Genomic DNA, 17,408 nt, shown 5'->3' on the forward strand with positions numbered 1-17,408 from the left:
AACTTTAGCGCTTCTAAAAACTGCTTTGTAACGCTCACCTTCAAAGAGACATTTAGATCTAAATATAGTCCTGTTATTATTCATTTCATTATGAGTTGCGACAGGAGAGGTGGCGGCTGTATGAACGAAACTCTTCTCACACCAGAGAGAGCGAGGCTTTGTTTGGCTGACTCAAGCGAACAGCGCGCGTGCGTCGGGGGGTGCCTGTTGTGTAAATGCACACGCGGGCGCGCACACATAAAAAACATAAATAAAAAAAAGAGAAAGAGAGAGAGAGAAAAAAAAGGAGAGAGAGAGAGAGAGTTGCGTATCTAGTGACGCACGAATCAGGTGACACCTCTAATGGCACGAGGAGCTGTCCGCGGTGCTGAAACCAGACTCCAAGCGCGAGGCAGAGAGATGCTCAACTAACTCACGAGCCTCAACACAAACTAAGAACACAAGGTAGGTCCGGTTGTTACTTAATAACGGCATAACCAACTCTGGTCTACGCTAAATGCTCTAGATGTTAATGTTAATCTTAAGTTAAATAAGCGCTCATTTATTCCATTTCATGATAAGAAAAATAAATAAATACAATATTGCTTTGCGAGAGCTGTTTTCCAACCTGAGGCTCCGCCACATATGCTCGGGCGAGGAGGTTATATTGTTGTCACACGCAGGAAGCTGTTCTTCTCGCGGCCCATTTAGATAATTTTATATGCAATGTTTGCGCTCTGTCTACTGAAAGCTGACTATCAAACAAAAAATATGTTTGATCAAAAAAAAGAAAGAAAAGAAAGAAAGAAAGAAAAAAAGAGAGCTTTCCGGTAAGTTTAGTGCGGCAGTGTAAAAAAAAAAAAAAAAAAAAAAAAAAAAAAATCAAAGAATAGATTTAGGAAACAAATATAACAAAAACTGTTAAAGATTGTTTCCTGTAATAATAATAATAATAATAATAATAATAATAATAATAATAATAATAATAATAATAATAATAATAATAATAATAATAATAATAATGTACGTGAAGTTCAAGACACTTTATCTTGGGTAAGAAGCTACGTAGGCAGATTGAAAACAACTACATCTGGATGTTGGGAGGTTGATCCAGGGTGAAGGAAAGGTTTCATGGGAACATCAGTCTTTACCGGGTTCCCTTGACAACGGCGACGTGACTCCCGGAGAGCAGCAAGTTGACGGTTAATAGGATTTGTACGGGAGCTGAATACCGCCGCTGCTGCTACTGAAAACGAGACGACTGCATCCTAGTATGAGGCTCAAATGACACCAACAGGCGGGTTCTTATGTAAATACAGTGATACAGAAACATATTATTCACAAAACTATTGTTTTCAGTATAATTTTCTAGATTTATTAAATGGTAAAACAAACAATTTGACTAAAAAGGTTCTCATTTTAAAACCAAAATAAAAGGTAAAAAAAAGAAATAGCTTTAAAGTATATATTGATTTCATTATAATGATAATTTGCTCTTGGGAGAACACCTTTTTCAGTTTTTTATTATGCAGTCAGTGGGATAAACATTTTTAATCAGGAATAATTAAAAAAGACAACAGACCCCTGCCAGAGCAGTGTACCTTGTGAGCTGTAATGCGTAAAGGTCAGTGCTGACATGCGCTTGTTTATCTTCCTCCTGCAGACGTCACCATGCCGTCACTCCTTCAGACCTCACCATACAGGCCGTTTCTCATCTATTTAGCCAGCCCGCTCTTGATCTCCCTCTTCCTCACTTTCACTGGTGTCATCGGGGCCTCAATCCGAGACCACAGGCTACGGGGAAGCGAACCTGACTCACAGGAAGGGGATGTGCTCCAGGCACCTGACACAGATATGCTGAAAGCATTGGAGTACATTGAAAGTCTCCACCAAAGAGCTCCCCACGCTCCAGAGCATGATTTCAGCCATATGGATGATGCTGAGAAGCTCCGTGCCATCTTGAGGCTGGCTTCCAACCCCACACAGAGGCAAAACGAGCAGGAAGAGCAGGAGGATGAGAGAAAGAAGGATAAGAGCGAAGAGTTGCTCCAGGCTGTGCTAAGCACTCTCCAGCAGACGGAGAAAGCTGCCAGGCCAGCTCTGCTTCGCCCAGGTCCAGAGGGAACAGGCACGAGTTATCCCAGAATGCCACAGAAACAAAAAGGTGTCACACCTCACAAGAAGCTGCCTTTGTTGTTTGAGGATGAGGAAGAAGGTGAGGGTGGCGAGGAAGAGGATGGAGAAGGTCCCAGACATGAGAGTCCCTACAAACGCACCAAAGAGAATGTGGAAGAGAAGTACACGCCTCAGAACTTGGCCACGCTGCAGTCCGTGTTTGACGAGCTGGACAAGCTGACGGGCGCACAGATCCTGCAAAAGCGACAAGATGAAGGCGATGACATGGGAGAAGACGAAGCAGAAGAAGATGAAGACATGTTCAACTTGAGGAATGCAGCATATGATGATGGAGACAGAGATCTCACAGACTGGGGTCCACTGGATGGACAGGATGAGGAGGAGGAAGAAGAGGAGATGGACAGTAACCATGATGTTGACCGAGGGCTTGATTACACTGATGACAATGACGAAGAAGTTGAAGAGGATGATGAAGATGAAGGCGAAGACAGCTTTCCAGTGAAAAGATCGAGTGATGCGGACGATGTGGCCAACTTGGTGGACTATTACCTCCTGAAAGTACTTGAAAAAACAGAGGAAGAGGAGCAAAAACGAGAACTAGCTGAGGAAGAAGGCGGGAGGATAGAGAGGAGGCTTCCTCAGAATCAGTACCAAGACAATATCGACCCACGAGTCATCTATCAGCTCCTCACTATCTCCCAAAAATACCAGATCCCACCCGAAGACCTGATGGACTTGCTCAGACCCAGACACCAAATGAATCAAGGCAAACTGAGAAAAAGTACTCAACTACCGCAAGCAGAGAACAGGTTTTCTTTCAAGAAAGCAACTCCTGCAGCTAAGTTCTACAATGTACGCCCATCGTCTTATGTGAGAAAGACCCCAGAAGAGCTGAGAACAGAGGAGATCCTCAAAATACTGGGCATGGTCGGCGAGGAGGAGCCAGCTCCCGCCAGGAAGCAGAGGCAGCACAAGAGCTCCCTGTCACAACTTCACACACAGCCTGCTGGGCGTCTGAGGGAATCCGCTCCCACGCAACGGCGCCTTCCCAACACGTTCAGAGATGACTACGACGACACGGTGGACGAGGATGAGCTGGCAGCTTATTTAGCAGCTCAGATGCTGGCACGGTATCCCAAACCTGCTTTTAGCAACAACAAGGCCACCCAAAAAAGAGAGGAAGTCGGACAGAGCACAACGGGCTCCTTAGAAAAGGCCATCGAGGAATACTTTGACCTCCTGGACACGGAGAAAAGCCCAAAAGAAAAGAGACAGTCAGAAGACGCAGAGAGGGACGGAGAGACACAAAGTCAGAGAGTGGAGAATGAAGCTGTGATGAAAGTGCTGAGTTACCTGAACCCAGAGACAGAAAAAAATGAAGCCAAAACTCCAAAAGGAATATAATCAAAGGGGGTTGGATACAGATTCATATTTAAATATATATTGTTTAGGTGATGGTGGGGGGGAGTGAAAATAAAGTATTTTGAAGAATAAAACACACACAACTTACACTGCTCTGTAGGTTTAAAAAAGTTCTTATTTATTGGTAAAAATCAGTGTTCAGACTTTCATTTGATGTTTTGCTGAATACAAATTTGTTGCTCGGCGACACACAGTAAATGTTTCACCAGCCATTCCACACACACACACACGCGCACCTGCACACACACACATATACAGAGACAGTCACAGCCAGTGTTCAATTCCTTAGATTCCTGTGTGTTTTTTGTAATTTTTTCTTAATTGTGCTCATATGTGACATTCCTGAGGTTAATAAAGCATTGACTTTATTTTTTCCTTACTGTGTTGTGTTTCTCTATTTACTCACCAGTACACAGCACACACACCTGAACAGTAAATCTTTCTAAGAACCCTGAGATGAATAAAAAGGAGTCTTCAGGATCACACTACTAATACATTTTCTCCAACATCCTCATCCTCTCATGACTCAGTAGGCAGGTTTGCTCATGTATTCCTCCATTGTCTGTGGATGCAGAACAAATGCTTTTGATAAGCAAAAATGAAAGTAACGTGGGATGATGTTTTGGTAAAGGTTATAGTACCTCTTGTAGCGTGTCAGCCTGCTCCATAGACACATTCACTGCAAATTTGGACGTTTCTAAAACCTCTCCACCCATCAGGAATTCATCCAGGATGAAGTATGCCTTCTCAAAGTTGAAGATGATGTCCAACTCACACACCTAAGGTGACAAATGTTTTGGTTTGAGGATCCTCTAGTGGGAGTTTGTGACTTTAACAATCCATTAATGCAAGCAGAAGCATGACAGATAAAGTCAGTATTTCAAAACAAAACAAAATATACAATGTGTTTAAAAAGCAATTCCCCCCTTGGATGTTTTTATTGCTTTTACAAATCAATCATTATCTACACAATTTGTCTTTTTTTTTTTTTTTTTGACAAAAACCTATTTAATGTCAAAGGGAACAGACATTCAAGAAAACAATTTGCTCAAAAACAACATCTAAAGTTTGGCTCGACGGCAGCATTTTAATGATAGATTGCTGCCTCATCAAACTCTTGGTCTTCTCTGAGTTCACTTAACAGGAGTTTTCTTTTCCCACCACTTTGCAATTTCTTTACTTGAACTCAAGTAATTTAGACAATTTAATCAATTTCTCTTTATGTTTTACTGTGCATTAAAATGTGCAATGCTCCATTTTGTGTATGAACAAAAATCCTAACGGAAGAATTTTGAGCTTCACGTGATTCAAAGCAGAGCAGCAACTTAAGTCATCTCAGCAGAGTAACTCACAACCCCTGAATGAAGGGACAACTTACATTGCCAAAGTATTTATCCAGCAGCTCAACATATCGGTGCAGCACCTCCAAAGCAAGAAGTTCATTATCCTGCTCCTCCAGACCAGCACAGAAATACAGGCTGGCATATCTGCAATCAGAAACAAGAAATTGCCAAAGCATTCAAATGGTGCCTTGATAGCTGGTGCTAAAAAGACAAATCAATACAAATATATTAATATTGAGAGAAAATAAAGTATCAGGGTTTTGTAGGAGTGTTTTATCTGTTGAATATAAAGCCAGTAGATGTATGTCATGTTGTGTCTTGTGCCGTCACCTTTTGTAAACAATCTTTAGGTCCTTCCATTGGAGGAAGTTGCAGGTACGGGGCTGACGGGGCAGCACCAACATTATCATGTCACGGATCACCTTCTTCCTCTCCCGGTCTGATGTCGGCACAAACCATTTCTGCAGTCGGAGTTTTCCCTGGCGACTGAACAGCAACAGGAAACGCAACTGGAAATGGGCACAAGGAGCAGAGGAAGAATCTGAGAAGGAGTTTACTTTATTGAATGGTGTAAACTAATGCAAGTACACATAAAAAACTGTTGGATTACTTCTTTAACCCAAAGGCAGGACATTTGCTATTGGGACATAAGTTTGATCAAATGCCAGGTTAGAGTTTGTGACCCAGTTTGTTTGGTTCAACCAAAATAAACATGCAGTATGTAATGAAACCAAAGTATACTACAAAATGTGATTTGTAGCATTGTGTAATAGTGCCAAAGTCTATTATACTATTATTTTATGCCATTTAAAGTCTTACTAATGAGATGCTAGAGACAGTGAAAGACTTGCCAGATTTTTCTCTGGGTGTCACAGAGTAACAAAGAACTGACTTTCCTCCACCTGTTGCTGCACTCTGTCAATTACTTGATTGAAAAAGCAAGATTGCAGGCTTTTGGCTTGTTTACAACAAACACAGTAAAGTTACTTTAGAACTAGTTAAAGTATCCTGGCTTTTAAACTGGAACGTTAAAAGGATGACGCAGTTTTAATACCACAATTGATAAGTTACAGGAAAATGGATAGATTTGTAGCTGTTATTTGTGTTATTTAGTTATTCCAGTTACGGGTTCTTCTTTTTTTTTATTTCTAAATATAGAGATAAGTACTTGAACCCATTTTTCATGTTGAAGACCATGACCCAGAATGCTGGGTCAAATCCATAACTCGACCCTGTCTATTATATTTGACACAATAATTCAAAGAGGGATATTTTTACACAGCAGTGCTTAGAGTGCACTGCTGTTGATGGCTGTTAAAGCTGCCATCAACATGCTCACTTAAAGTCAAACATTCAGCAATACGCTCTCTAGACACGGAAACCACAATCAGACAGCGTTTGCACAACCAGGTAAATAAAGGGAGGATCACCTGGGAAACAGCGCATGGAAATCACCTCTGAGTGCTATGGCACAGTAAATACAAGGCTTGTGCAAGGGTAATTAATGAGAGCTTTGCCCCAAGGTGCAGCTGCAGGCTCAGTGCAAAACAAATAAACCTCAACATGTGGACTATAGCAATACCTTCACAGCAAACTCTCGATTTTAAAATGACGCTGGCATTTGTAAGCTTCTAGTTATGCAAATATCTGAGGACTGGCGATCATTTAATATTTATTTGCCAGGTAGAAATATTGCACTTCGAAGGAAATAAATGTTTTTTTGTTTGTGTGTTTGTTTAAAGTCACATTTAGAAAGGTTTTCCTATCACACGAGTTGAATTCATAAATCACAAAGTAAAGTAGCTTCCATCAACATAAAGTTTTTACTTCCCAAACAGCAATCAACGCGAATTTAAGCTGTACGTTAGTTATACCTATACAAAAGTAGAAATAGGAAACAAAGTTTCCTGATACTCACCATTTGATAAAACAGCTATAAAGCTACGAAACAGGGCAGACTGGCGATGCACCTTGTCCTGATATTTAGTGCTTCTGCACATGCGCACTCAGTGCGTTGAGGAACTTTGTCTTTTCATAAATCAAAGCGTGCACACCTTGTCCAGTCACAGCCGCGCCCAGCTGCGCTCCAGCATCTGACTGGCTGCCGTGGAGTCTCAGAGGGTCCGCACCATTTACATGCCGGCACACCGAGTGGACGGAGTGTGCGAATCAGAGTTAATTACATGTAGGAGATGACATCTAACGGATAAACTATGTTAATTTTATGAATGTTATTAAAATCTCCACACATTTCGTTCATGTTGCAACTGTTTTAAAGTGCATTTCTCGACGACGGCAACCAGAGGAGTGGAAGGAGTTTCTATCTATCTATCTATCTATCTATCTATCTATCTATCTATCTATCTATCTATCTATCTATCTATCTGTCTGTCTGTCTGTCTGTCTGTCTGTCTGTCTGTCTGTCTGTCTGTCTGTCTGTCTGTCTGTCTGTCTATCTATCTATCTATCTATCTATCTATCTATCTATCTATCTATCTATCTATCTATCTATCTATCTATTTATCTATCTAAAATAAAAACCAATTATTTGAATTTAATTACCCCATTCCCCATATTGAGAGACATTGTGAGTATATTCAAAATTTTTTTAAAAAGAAATAAAAAATATTACTGAAGGTGTTTGACTTTGTGAAGCTCTTCTGCCAGCTGAATGAATGCATGTCTTCCTGCTGCCGCTGGGGGGGCCGTTGGAGTTGTGCTTTGGAGATGTTAATTCAGCGGAGCTACACGTGGGTCTGGTCCAGAGTAAAAGAAGAGGAGAGAAGCCGTCAGAGTGAGAAGCTTCCAGAGCAGCAGCATGTCTCTGTACCGCAACTCCGCCTGGTTCCTCAAAGGACTGACCGAGTTCACTAAGTAAGTTACTGACCCAGTTTTGTTCATCGTCATTTGGTCTCTCTGCTGTTTTAGATATTGGAAATGTGAGCTGCTGCTGCTCAGCTGTGCATCTCGACAGGTGGAAGTCCATTTAGGCTGCTGACTGTTTTCAGATCATGTTGGACTTTTAGCTGCAAATTATATGATGAAGCACTCAGATGTTGGCTTTGACAAAAAGAAAGGGTCCCCAAGTGGTCCACAAATGTATAACATTTGCCATTCAAGATTTCAAATTGTCTAATTTTACGTGTATACATTGTACCAAGAGTCATATTGTGTAGGTAAATATATATAATCTATCAAAGATATGTGATTTACAGATATTTTTCTTTGAATGTCAGTAAGTTATTATTATAATGGTATTATTATTGATGTATGTCCTTGCTGTATTTACTATTTCTTTTCTTCTGTTCATTTATTTGACTTTTGTTTTATAAAATAGTGAGAGATCAGAGCTGAAGGTCCAGAGTTGGTTTGAAAACTACATACATTGATATAAAAAAAAATTAATAAATAAATAACTGTCAAACACTAATTCAGATTTATTAATTCAGTGTTTCTATTTGTTCTTTATTCTGATAACTGGAATATTGGAATACTTAGTTAAACACTCATTTGTGAATGATACCTAATTTGTTTTTAAATAAACTGGGGAAAACCTTTGCTTCCTGCTATGTAGCCACTCATGGTATTATTACCAAACTGTTCTGGTAATATTGAAAGGAGTGAGGGTCGCTTTTTCAAACGCATGTGAGAACTTGACCTTTGCTTGTCTTTTGATTCAGGTTTCAGCCTTTCAATGCCACAGCATCACTGAACATACTGCGACAATAGAAGTAGATGTTTAAATGTCATGTTTGCTTGAATCAAACCAAAAATAACAGTGACTTAGCAGGAGCTTTGGAGCTGCATGGATTACTTATTTAACCACAAACAGGTTCTCTGAGAGCTTTATTAGTACTATTTGATCTATCCCAGCCCCGGGCGTCTTTCCACATCAGTATACAGCATGCCAAGTTGTCTGAAGTGATTCTTTTGTGATTGTTTCCCTACTTCCCTTTGTTCTGTGTTATCTTTCCTGCCTGGCAACCCGCTCTGACCCTGCGCTAATAGCTCTCTGCATGACACCATCGAACAGAGGGGGCATTTAACCTTAGCCCCCTCAGCCCCCGCATGTCCCCCTTCAGGCGCCATTAACAATGGCTTCAGGGACAATGGGGCTAATTGAGGTTCTTGGTGCCACACATGCTTTTGAACACGCACTTGAACCAGTGCTGTTGTCACCACAGAGGAGTCTCACCCCAAAGCCCCAAGGCACACTCTCCTTTATTGTATCTGTACAGTAACACTATGAAGGGCCTACAGTAAGCGGCCTGGCCTAAACTGACCTTTCTGACCTGAAAGCACAGACACATACCTGTCTACTGGGAAGTTAGGCAGAGATATCTTATAGAGCCATAAGGCAGTTCTGTCTTATAGAAATTTCATACAGTGATTTGTGATCTGTTGCAGGAATGGCCACCTGTCAGCATCCAAGCGATTTGTGGAGAAGGACCTGGAGGTGTCCGTGGCTGGACGCTCCTTCATGATAACCGGAGCCAACAGTGGCATCGGAAAAGCTGCTGCCATGGCTATTGCTAAAAGAGGTATTGTACTTGTTGCTTCCCGGCATCGCAGCAAAACAACTGAGACACAAGCACAGCGAAACAAAAACTGCTGATCTGGTTTTAAGAGGAGCGATAACTCCAGATCACAGTGGAGGGTGAGCAAGTATCAGTTGTTCTCCTGGGTAGTTTGAGTCATATATTGTTCTTACTTTCATCAGTCTGAACAATATATTTTATGAACTAAATAAAAAAAGAATCTACAGAAGGAAAAACAGAAAAGGAAAAATAAAATGAACAACATAACTTTAGGTTCCCTGCACAGTAAATTATGCACAAAAATAAATGGCCTTGTGTTAAAGTTGTTAATTCTACACAATGCGTTATTCATGAATGTACATAGACTTATCCAAGCTCAGTAGAATACTTAAATGAATGTACACCTATTGATATATAAAATATTAACTTAAATATACTAAATTGTGTGTTATGGTAGAGTTTCTATTTAATAAAAGGCTTGTCGTGTAGATGTGATAAACCATTCAGGAGTCAACAGATGCAACTCTATCTCAACTCTAAATTTTTAATTTCAGTGTAATTGTAGATCAGTAAACCTTCTTAAAAACTATCATTAAAGAAAGTGGAACCCACACATCAGTATAAAAGTGCTTTAGTAAAAGTCTTCAAACTAGCAATACTAGCTCTTGCGCTGGAATTTAATGTTTTTTTACCTGTGCTAATATGCATGTGTTTTGCATAATGTGTTATATTGTTGATTGGAGTGATAAAAACAAGTCTTTTTAGCCTTTAAATTGATGCTATTATCTATAAAAGACTCACGTGGGCACCTGTTTGTATGCCAGTGTAAAGTTACCTGCTCTGTGGATTTTGCCCAGAAGGCTCTCCATAGTTGAAACACTAGCTAGTAAAATATGCAACGTTCCAAACAGAGCATTACATTTATGAAGGAGGGCAAATTTGTTTCTCTCTAAATATCACACATAAATTAACTTATAGTTCACTGAAATATCTTACGAGCCACATTCTGAATGAGCCTTATCAAAACAGACTGGAAACTGTTTTGATAAGGAAACAAGCTACATATGTTAGCTTAACACTTCAGCAAACTACTCCACATGAAAACATTGCTAGCAGGAGTAAAACATGAGTTTACTGAAGTGTGTGTTGAGTTAGATATTTATTTAAAAACATCAGGTTGCGTTGTTGAAAGTCTTGTTGGGACAAATTATGTGTTGCAGATGAGCCTCTGTAGCATCAACCAAATAATACAGCAAGTTCGATGTGTCGCCAAATCAATCAATCAATCAAATTTTATTTGTGTAGCACATTTCAGCAGCAAGGCATTTCAAGGTGCTTTATATCATATCAAACACAGAAACACAATGAATCATAGAATCAATAATCAAAACACAACATTAAGTCAAGTTCCATCAATAAGTTTGTAATTGATCATGTTTCAAATACAATCCTAAACAGGTGGGTTTTTAGTTGAGATTCAAAGGAAGTCAGTGTTTCAGCTGTTTTACAGTTTTCTGGAAGTTTGTTCCAGATTTGTGGTGCATAGATGCTAAATGCTGTTTCTCTTCGTTTGGTTCTGGTTCTGGGGATGCAGAGCAGCCCAGAACCAGAAGACCTGAGAGGTCTGGAAGGTTGATACAACAACAGCAGATCTTTAATGTGTTGTGGTGCTAAACCATTCAGTGATTTATAAACTAACAGTATTTTAAAGTCTATTCTTTGAGCTACAAGGAGCCAGTGGAGAGACTTTAAAACTGGTGTTATGTGCTTTATAACACTGGTTTTAGTGAGAACATTTATAGTGTCAGTAGCCTATTTAATACCACATTTTTTCACTTTTGTGTGTATTTTTATGTACTCAGTTTATTTTTATGGGTATACAATGTTAGGTAATACTATTTCATTGTTCTTGTGGCATTTCTACTGTTAGCTTGTTAGCATTTCTTTCCCCATTGTTAATTCTGGATGCATATCAACTCGGGAATGTGATCTTTGTCACAGGAGGGACGATCCACATGGTTTGCAGGAACAAGGATAAAGCTGAGGAGGCCAGGGCAGACATCGTCAAGGAGACGGGAAATAAAGTAAAGTGTTACTCGCCTCTATCCATCAAAAAAATACCACAGATATTTTCCCAAACGGTTGACTCTGTTGCAGGAGATCTATGTCCACATCCTGGACTTGTCTGAGACAAAGAAGGTGTGGGAGTTTGCCGAGGGCTTCAAGAGGAAGTTCAAGGCTCTCAATGTGCTGGTAATACAACTTCATAATGTCAAATCTCTCCTTTTATCCCCAGCAAATGATGACCTTATTCATTTTAATCTACTCAGATCAATAATGCAGGTTCCATCATGAGTCAGCGGGATGTCAACGCTGAAGGACTGGAGAAGAGCTTCGCTGTCAACGTCCTCGGTAAGTCAAAGTCCGTGTAAGAGGCGTGGGGAAAATGCTGAGTTGGGGATAGTTATGGAGCATTCTGTTAACTTCCAGGGGTGTACATTTTGACCAAGAGTCTCATTCCCCTCCTGGAGAAGAGCACAGATCCCAGAGTGGTGAGTTTGACCAGAATTTTAATGATGCAGATATTTTTTGTAAAAAAAACAACAAAAAAAACCCCATTTGCAACCACATCTGTTATTTTTTTGCTAGAAACATTTTTTAGTACTTGACACACCACAAAGTGAATAATCAAAAATCTGAATATTAAAGATTGCAGCTCAGCTCACCTGAACATGAGCTTTTAGCCTTTCTCTTTGTTCCTGTGTGTGCAGATCACAGTGTCATCGGGTGGAATGCTGGTTCAGAAGCTCAGGATAGGAAACCTGCAGTCTGAGAGGGGCCGCTTTGACGGAACCATGGTCTACGCCCAGCACAAAGTAAGAGCTGAGCATTAAAACCTGCAGATCAGTGTCATCTGACACGTTTTAGGTTTTGTAGGAGTTCTCAACACAACCACTGTAGCACACAGCACTAATGTACATTTATTCTTTTAGAAATGTAAGTCACTGATGATATTGCAGCTGTTCACTATCATTATCATTTATCAAGCTAAAAAAAATTATTGCACCATTGATAATTCATACATGGGAGCTTTTTTCATAGTTTTCTATTAAGAGATGATGGCATAATGTTGCTGGTAAATTGCCAAAATAGAACTCTCTAATTTGTGTTTAATATTTTTTGCAAATGTTCTCTAAATCTGTCCGATTGAAAGAGTGCTTCTTGTCCTTCAGGGGACCTCACACATTTTCTGTTTACATAGATAAGCAGCTAGGCTAGCTCTGATGCTAAATATAAAAGGAAATGCATCTACTTTAACATTCTAACAGTTCAATATAATTTTACCTATTTTAACAAAAAAAAAAAGTGGAAGTGCAGGGACTGGTTTGTAGAGAAGAATTTTCCCTTTGGGACAATAAAATCTAAAGTCTAAATAAAAGCAGGCCAAAGCATGATGCTACCACCACCATGTTTCACTGTTGGTGATGCACAGTGCTACTTTCCTACAACTCTCCTCCATAATTCTGTTCAAATTCAATGAAAATTACCTCAGTAATCCCAGAGTGAAACTAAATGTCTTTGTAAGTCATAGAACCAGTTTCAGATCTGGTTCTGCATTGAACTCTTGCAGTTAATTTTGAATTAAAAGGTGTTATTTTAAAAAGGTGGTGTATTTTTCCTGTAGCAAATTGTCATTTTAGTTGAGATGAAAAGATGTAATTGATTTATCATGGTCTTATACTTTTGCAATAAAAAAGCTGGCTCTTTAACAGGGGTTTCTACTCTTGTCATCCACCGTATACTATACATATAATTGAGTGTGCACTGGGTATACTGTTTTAACAAGATTAAAAAAAACTGATTTAAACTGCTTCAAAATAGTATAATAAAAAGATGAAGTAACTAATTTTACTGCTTGGCCTTTAGTAAAGATCTGAAAATTATGGAATAGAATAGAGATTAATTTTATTGAGCTACAATGGGTAAATTTCCTTGCAGCAGCAGCACAGAGATAGACAATCAAAGCAAGTAGGTTCACTCAAACATACAATATAAACATAAAAAAACAAGATGAACAATGTACTATAAAGGCCAAATAAAAAAAAAAAATATCATGCAGCTCTAGTATTCCGGTCCAAAGGAACATTCAGTTGGATAGGTTGATTTAAAAATGTTTGAAATGTGCAGGTGTATTTGAGCGTTAAAAGAGTTACAATAAGTGACAATAAAAACTGTGCAACAGCAAAGATGTGCAGATACCAACAGGAATGTTACTCACAATCAATCCAAACTATGCAAAAACCTGAACACTTATTGAGTTAGTTGGGAGTTTGTTGGTAATACAGTCTAACAGCTACTGGAAGGAAGGATCTACGATTTGTGCACCCTGGATGCAGCAGTCTGTCACGGAAGGAGCTCTCTGTTTCAGCAACAGCTTCATGCAGACTGGGAGACACTCTCCATCAGTGATGTTATTTCAGCCAGAGTCCTTCTGTCTCCAACCACCTATACCTTCCTGATTAGCTTATCTAAATGCTTCCTCTGATGTAGAGTTAACCTTTCATTCTTTGTCATTCTTGAGCTTTGAAAACTTCTGACAAGTCTATGATCAGCGCAGTAAATTGATCTGGGTTATGATAACCAGCATGGTTCGTTACTTTAACAAACATGCGACCGTGTTTGTCTCCCAGAGGCAGCAGGTGGTGATGACAGAGCAGCTGGCAAAGACTCACGCTAACATCCACTTCTCCGTCATGCATCCTGGCTGGGTGAACACTCCAGGTTAACTCGCCCACTAAGAACTTTGAGCATCCATGTTCCATGTGTGCATTGACAACCAATCACCATGGCCGTCTGTTTGTACTGTATTTGTATCTGTCTGTTGCAGCAGTGGCCAATGCTATGCCAGATTTCCATCGCTCCATGATGGATAGCCTCCGGACCCCGGATCAGGGGGCCGACACAGTAGTGTGGCTCGCCATCTCCGAGGCTGCTACCACAAACCCGAGCGGACGCTTCTATCAGGGTATGTTGCCATAGTTACATGTATGCAGGCCTTTTTTAAAGGTCTTTACAAAAGCCTTCAGAAGTACTAAATTAATTCCCGAGGACAAACAAAAAGCTGTCTGAAGGATGAAAAGAGTAGATCAGTCTGGGAAAAGTGTTTGTCACTTATGGGTGGGATGGTGTGTATAGTGTGTGTATTTGTGCACAGATTTGGCATGAGTCCACTGCAGCTGGAGTGGGCTGGTTTTGGTGCCAGATACTGCCAGAGAGTACAGTGCCTCTATGATCGTGAACAAACCCACCTTCACAAAGCACTCATTGGTCTCTGAGAGCTTCTGGCCTAACAGGAAACACACTTCAGCTCTGACAAAAACATGGCGCACTCATGTTTCTATAAGATGTATAATGAGGCCATTATATATAGCGGTAGTTAAGTTTGAGTTGAAAGATATTCATTGTTTCATATCAATAATAGCAACAAAATAACAGCAACACTTAGCTGAATGGGACAGGACTATTTGGATTTATTTGTTTGGCACAAAGTGATACAAATAGCCTTTTTCCACTGGCTCCAAGTACTGTTTTTCCAACCAAGGGACTACCTTGGTGGGTGGTCTATAAAGACCTGAATGTATCAAGGTCTTTATAAGGAGCCATTTAGCTCTTTGTAGAGATCCAAGATTTTTCATTTCATCTTTTGACAAACAAGGTGCCAATGCAGTGATTTGAGGATTGGTGTATTAGGATCCATTTTCCTGACATTGGTCAAGATGCTTGCAACAGCATTTTAGATGATCCAACACCATTAAAAAGATCAAATCTCCCTACTGAAAAAAGTTCTCTACGCTCTAATTTTTTAAGGATTTTGTTTTGTGGTCTCAGTCTCTGAGAACAGCTAAGTTGCTTTGCTAGCCTTGTGGTTTAAAGACACTTGTGTAAAAAGCTGAGGGGAAAGGTAGAGATGTTATCATTAATGCAACTTCTCCTCATTTTTCCTTGTCCAGTTCAGTTAGTTGTATCAAGGATGATAGTTTTAGAACTGGACACAGTGATGATCAGATAAAGAGACATCAGTCAGAACACATCAGTAATATTCAGACAGATCCAGACTATGGTTTTTGTCATGATGTTCGTTCTGTACGCTTCAAAAGTTCAACATTGTCTAAAAGCTGGCCAGAGCTTTTTTCCTTCTTTCTTTTATATTGAGGACTGTTAAAATTACTCAATAGAAGAAGGCAGTCAGGACTGACATGGTCTTAGTTCAATAAATTTGAATATCATTGAAAAATTTGTTTCAGTAACTTTCCCAAATATATCACATTCTACAAAATTCCACACAGATTGATCAGTCTAAGCCTTCATTTCTATTATGATGTCTTTCCACTTACATCTGATTCAAATATGGAATTTAATATTATTAATAAAAAAAATGATAAAGTTATTTTCAAAATGTACTTTTAATCTAACAAACATAAGAAAACATATTGTAATTTATTGTAGATAACATTTATTTTCTTTAAATAAAGAATAATATGTAAAGTAAGATTTAAAAAAAAAGGGGGGGGGGGTCAGATGAAATAAGTGTTTTTTTCTGCCTACCTCCTTTTCAGGTATCTGAATAAACATTCAGTTATGTTTGAATTGTATTTGGAAAAAAAAACTGAATAAAATGTGACTATATAAAAAAAATTCCCTTCTCACCCACCGCGGGTGGTGATTCTTCTTCCTCTTAGCTCGGGTCCTCTACCAGAGGCCTGGGAGCTTGAGGGTTCTGCGCAGTATCTTGGCTGTGCCTAGGACTGCACATTTCTGGACTGAGATGTCTGATGTTGCTCCTGGGATCTGTTGTAGCCACTGTTCCAGTTTGGGGGTGACTGCCCCGAGGGTCCCGATGACCACAGGCACCACTGTGGTCTTCACCTTCCAGGCCCTCTCCAGTTCCTCCCTTAGGCCCTGGTATTTCTCTAGTTTCTCATGCTCCTTTTTCCTGATGTTGCAGTCACTTGGTATTGCCACATCCACCACAACGGCTTTCCTCTGTTGTTTATCCACCACGACTATGTCTGGTTGGTTCGCCCTCACCATTTTATATATATATATATATATATATATATATATATATATATATATATATATATGTATATATATATATATATATATATATATATATATATATATATATATATATATATATATATATATATATTTATATATATATATATATATAAAAGCCTAAAAATACTGTATGACAAAAACAAAAAACAAAAACAAAAAAAACACCTGGATCGCACAGAGTCAATGCTGTTTGTGTGTGTACCCAGACCGAAAGGTGGTGCCCACTCACTTGCCCCTGGCCTGGACCCACAGCTCCCCCCTGGAGGAGCAGAAGCTCATGGCGCTCCTGGAGGATCTGGCCAAGACGTTTCAGCCCCACTGAGCCAGAACCACCCCAGAGAGACCAGCAGCACTAACACCATCAGCTCCTATTGGTCGAGGCTGGACAGGAAGTACATCTACTTTATCCAAAGCACCTCTGTTGGTATCATTTGATGTGGGTTATAAAAAGAAGAGATGCTTAAAGTGCTAAGGGGCGTTTTGGAAATCCACCCTAACAGTAGCAGGCTGAATTTAGAAATAACCGAGGGATTGCAGATTGGTAACGGTTTATAACTAATTGTAAGCTTAGCTTTTTTTCAGGACTTTATATTTTCTAGTGCAGAAATGTTTGACAGTGATGCTGGTTTCATATCTGCAGCTGAGAGCGATGATTAAAGCCCAAACGCACAACTGTAACTGTGACTTTATTAACGTCAATCAGATGGGAATCTGATGTGGCCAAACGTTACATTTATGTGTTCGCTCACCAGTCATGGGTTCAGCGTCACGCCGGTGTTTCAGTCTCACGCATGTGTCCAGTGATGTGCATCTAACACCCCTGTAAGTAACCCGTGTGTGTGCCATGTTGTGTTGTGGAGCTACAGTA

The 17,408-nt window shown here is 39.7% G+C and overlaps 3 protein-coding genes across 6 annotated transcripts; 2 read left to right on the forward strand and 1 right to left on the reverse strand.

The window, feature by feature from the left end:
* The first annotated feature begins 325 nt into the window (after positions 1-325).
* Positions 326-3,916, forward strand: scg2a (secretogranin II a). Of its 3 annotated transcripts, none has more exons than XM_044119591.1 (2): positions 326-444; positions 1,643-3,916. In XM_044119591.1, the coding sequence occupies exon 2, from the start codon at positions 1,651-1,653 to the stop codon at positions 3,517-3,519; it is 1,869 nt and encodes a 622-aa protein (XP_043975526.1). In that variant the 5' UTR covers positions 326-444; positions 1,643-1,650; the 3' UTR covers positions 3,520-3,916. The 3 variants fall into 3 exon arrangements, with proteins under 3 accessions (XP_043975526.1, XP_043975524.1, XP_043975525.1); XM_044119589.1 differs by lacking the exon at positions 326-444 and adding an exon at positions 1,007-1,288; XM_044119590.1 differs by lacking the exon at positions 326-444 and adding an exon at positions 1,008-1,276.
* A 44-nt stretch (positions 3,917-3,960) lies between these two features.
* ap1s3a (adaptor related protein complex 1 subunit sigma 3a) lies at positions 3,961-6,875 on the reverse strand. The gene is made up of 5 exons (XM_044119592.1): positions 6,799-6,875; positions 5,211-5,389; positions 4,916-5,024; positions 4,179-4,316; positions 3,961-4,099 (listed from the first exon to the last, which is right to left on the reverse strand). The coding sequence occupies exons 1-5, from the start codon at positions 6,799-6,801 to the stop codon at positions 4,064-4,066; spliced, it is 465 nt and encodes a 154-aa protein (XP_043975527.1). The 5' UTR covers positions 6,802-6,875; the 3' UTR covers positions 3,961-4,063.
* A 724-nt stretch (positions 6,876-7,599) lies between these two features.
* On the forward strand, positions 7,600-16,889 carry dhrs12la (dehydrogenase/reductase 12-like a). Of its 2 annotated transcripts, none has more exons than XM_044119594.1 (10): positions 7,600-7,754; positions 9,288-9,421; positions 11,420-11,502; positions 11,576-11,671; positions 11,749-11,830; positions 11,909-11,970; positions 12,190-12,294; positions 14,110-14,200; positions 14,307-14,444; positions 16,747-16,889. In XM_044119594.1, the coding sequence occupies exons 1-10, from the start codon at positions 7,699-7,701 to the stop codon at positions 16,860-16,862; spliced, it is 963 nt and encodes a 320-aa protein (XP_043975529.1). In that variant the 5' UTR covers positions 7,600-7,698; the 3' UTR covers positions 16,863-16,889. The 2 variants fall into 2 exon arrangements, with proteins under 2 accessions (XP_043975529.1, XP_043975530.1); XM_044119595.1 differs by having other exon boundaries at positions 14,310-14,444.
* The last annotated feature ends 519 nt before the right edge of the window (positions 16,890-17,408 follow it).

Source organism: Gambusia affinis, linkage group LG06 (genome assembly GCF_019740435.1).
Source record: "Gambusia affinis linkage group LG06, SWU_Gaff_1.0, whole genome shotgun sequence".
Lineage (NCBI taxonomy): Eukaryota > Metazoa > Chordata > Actinopteri > Cyprinodontiformes > Poeciliidae > Gambusia > Gambusia affinis.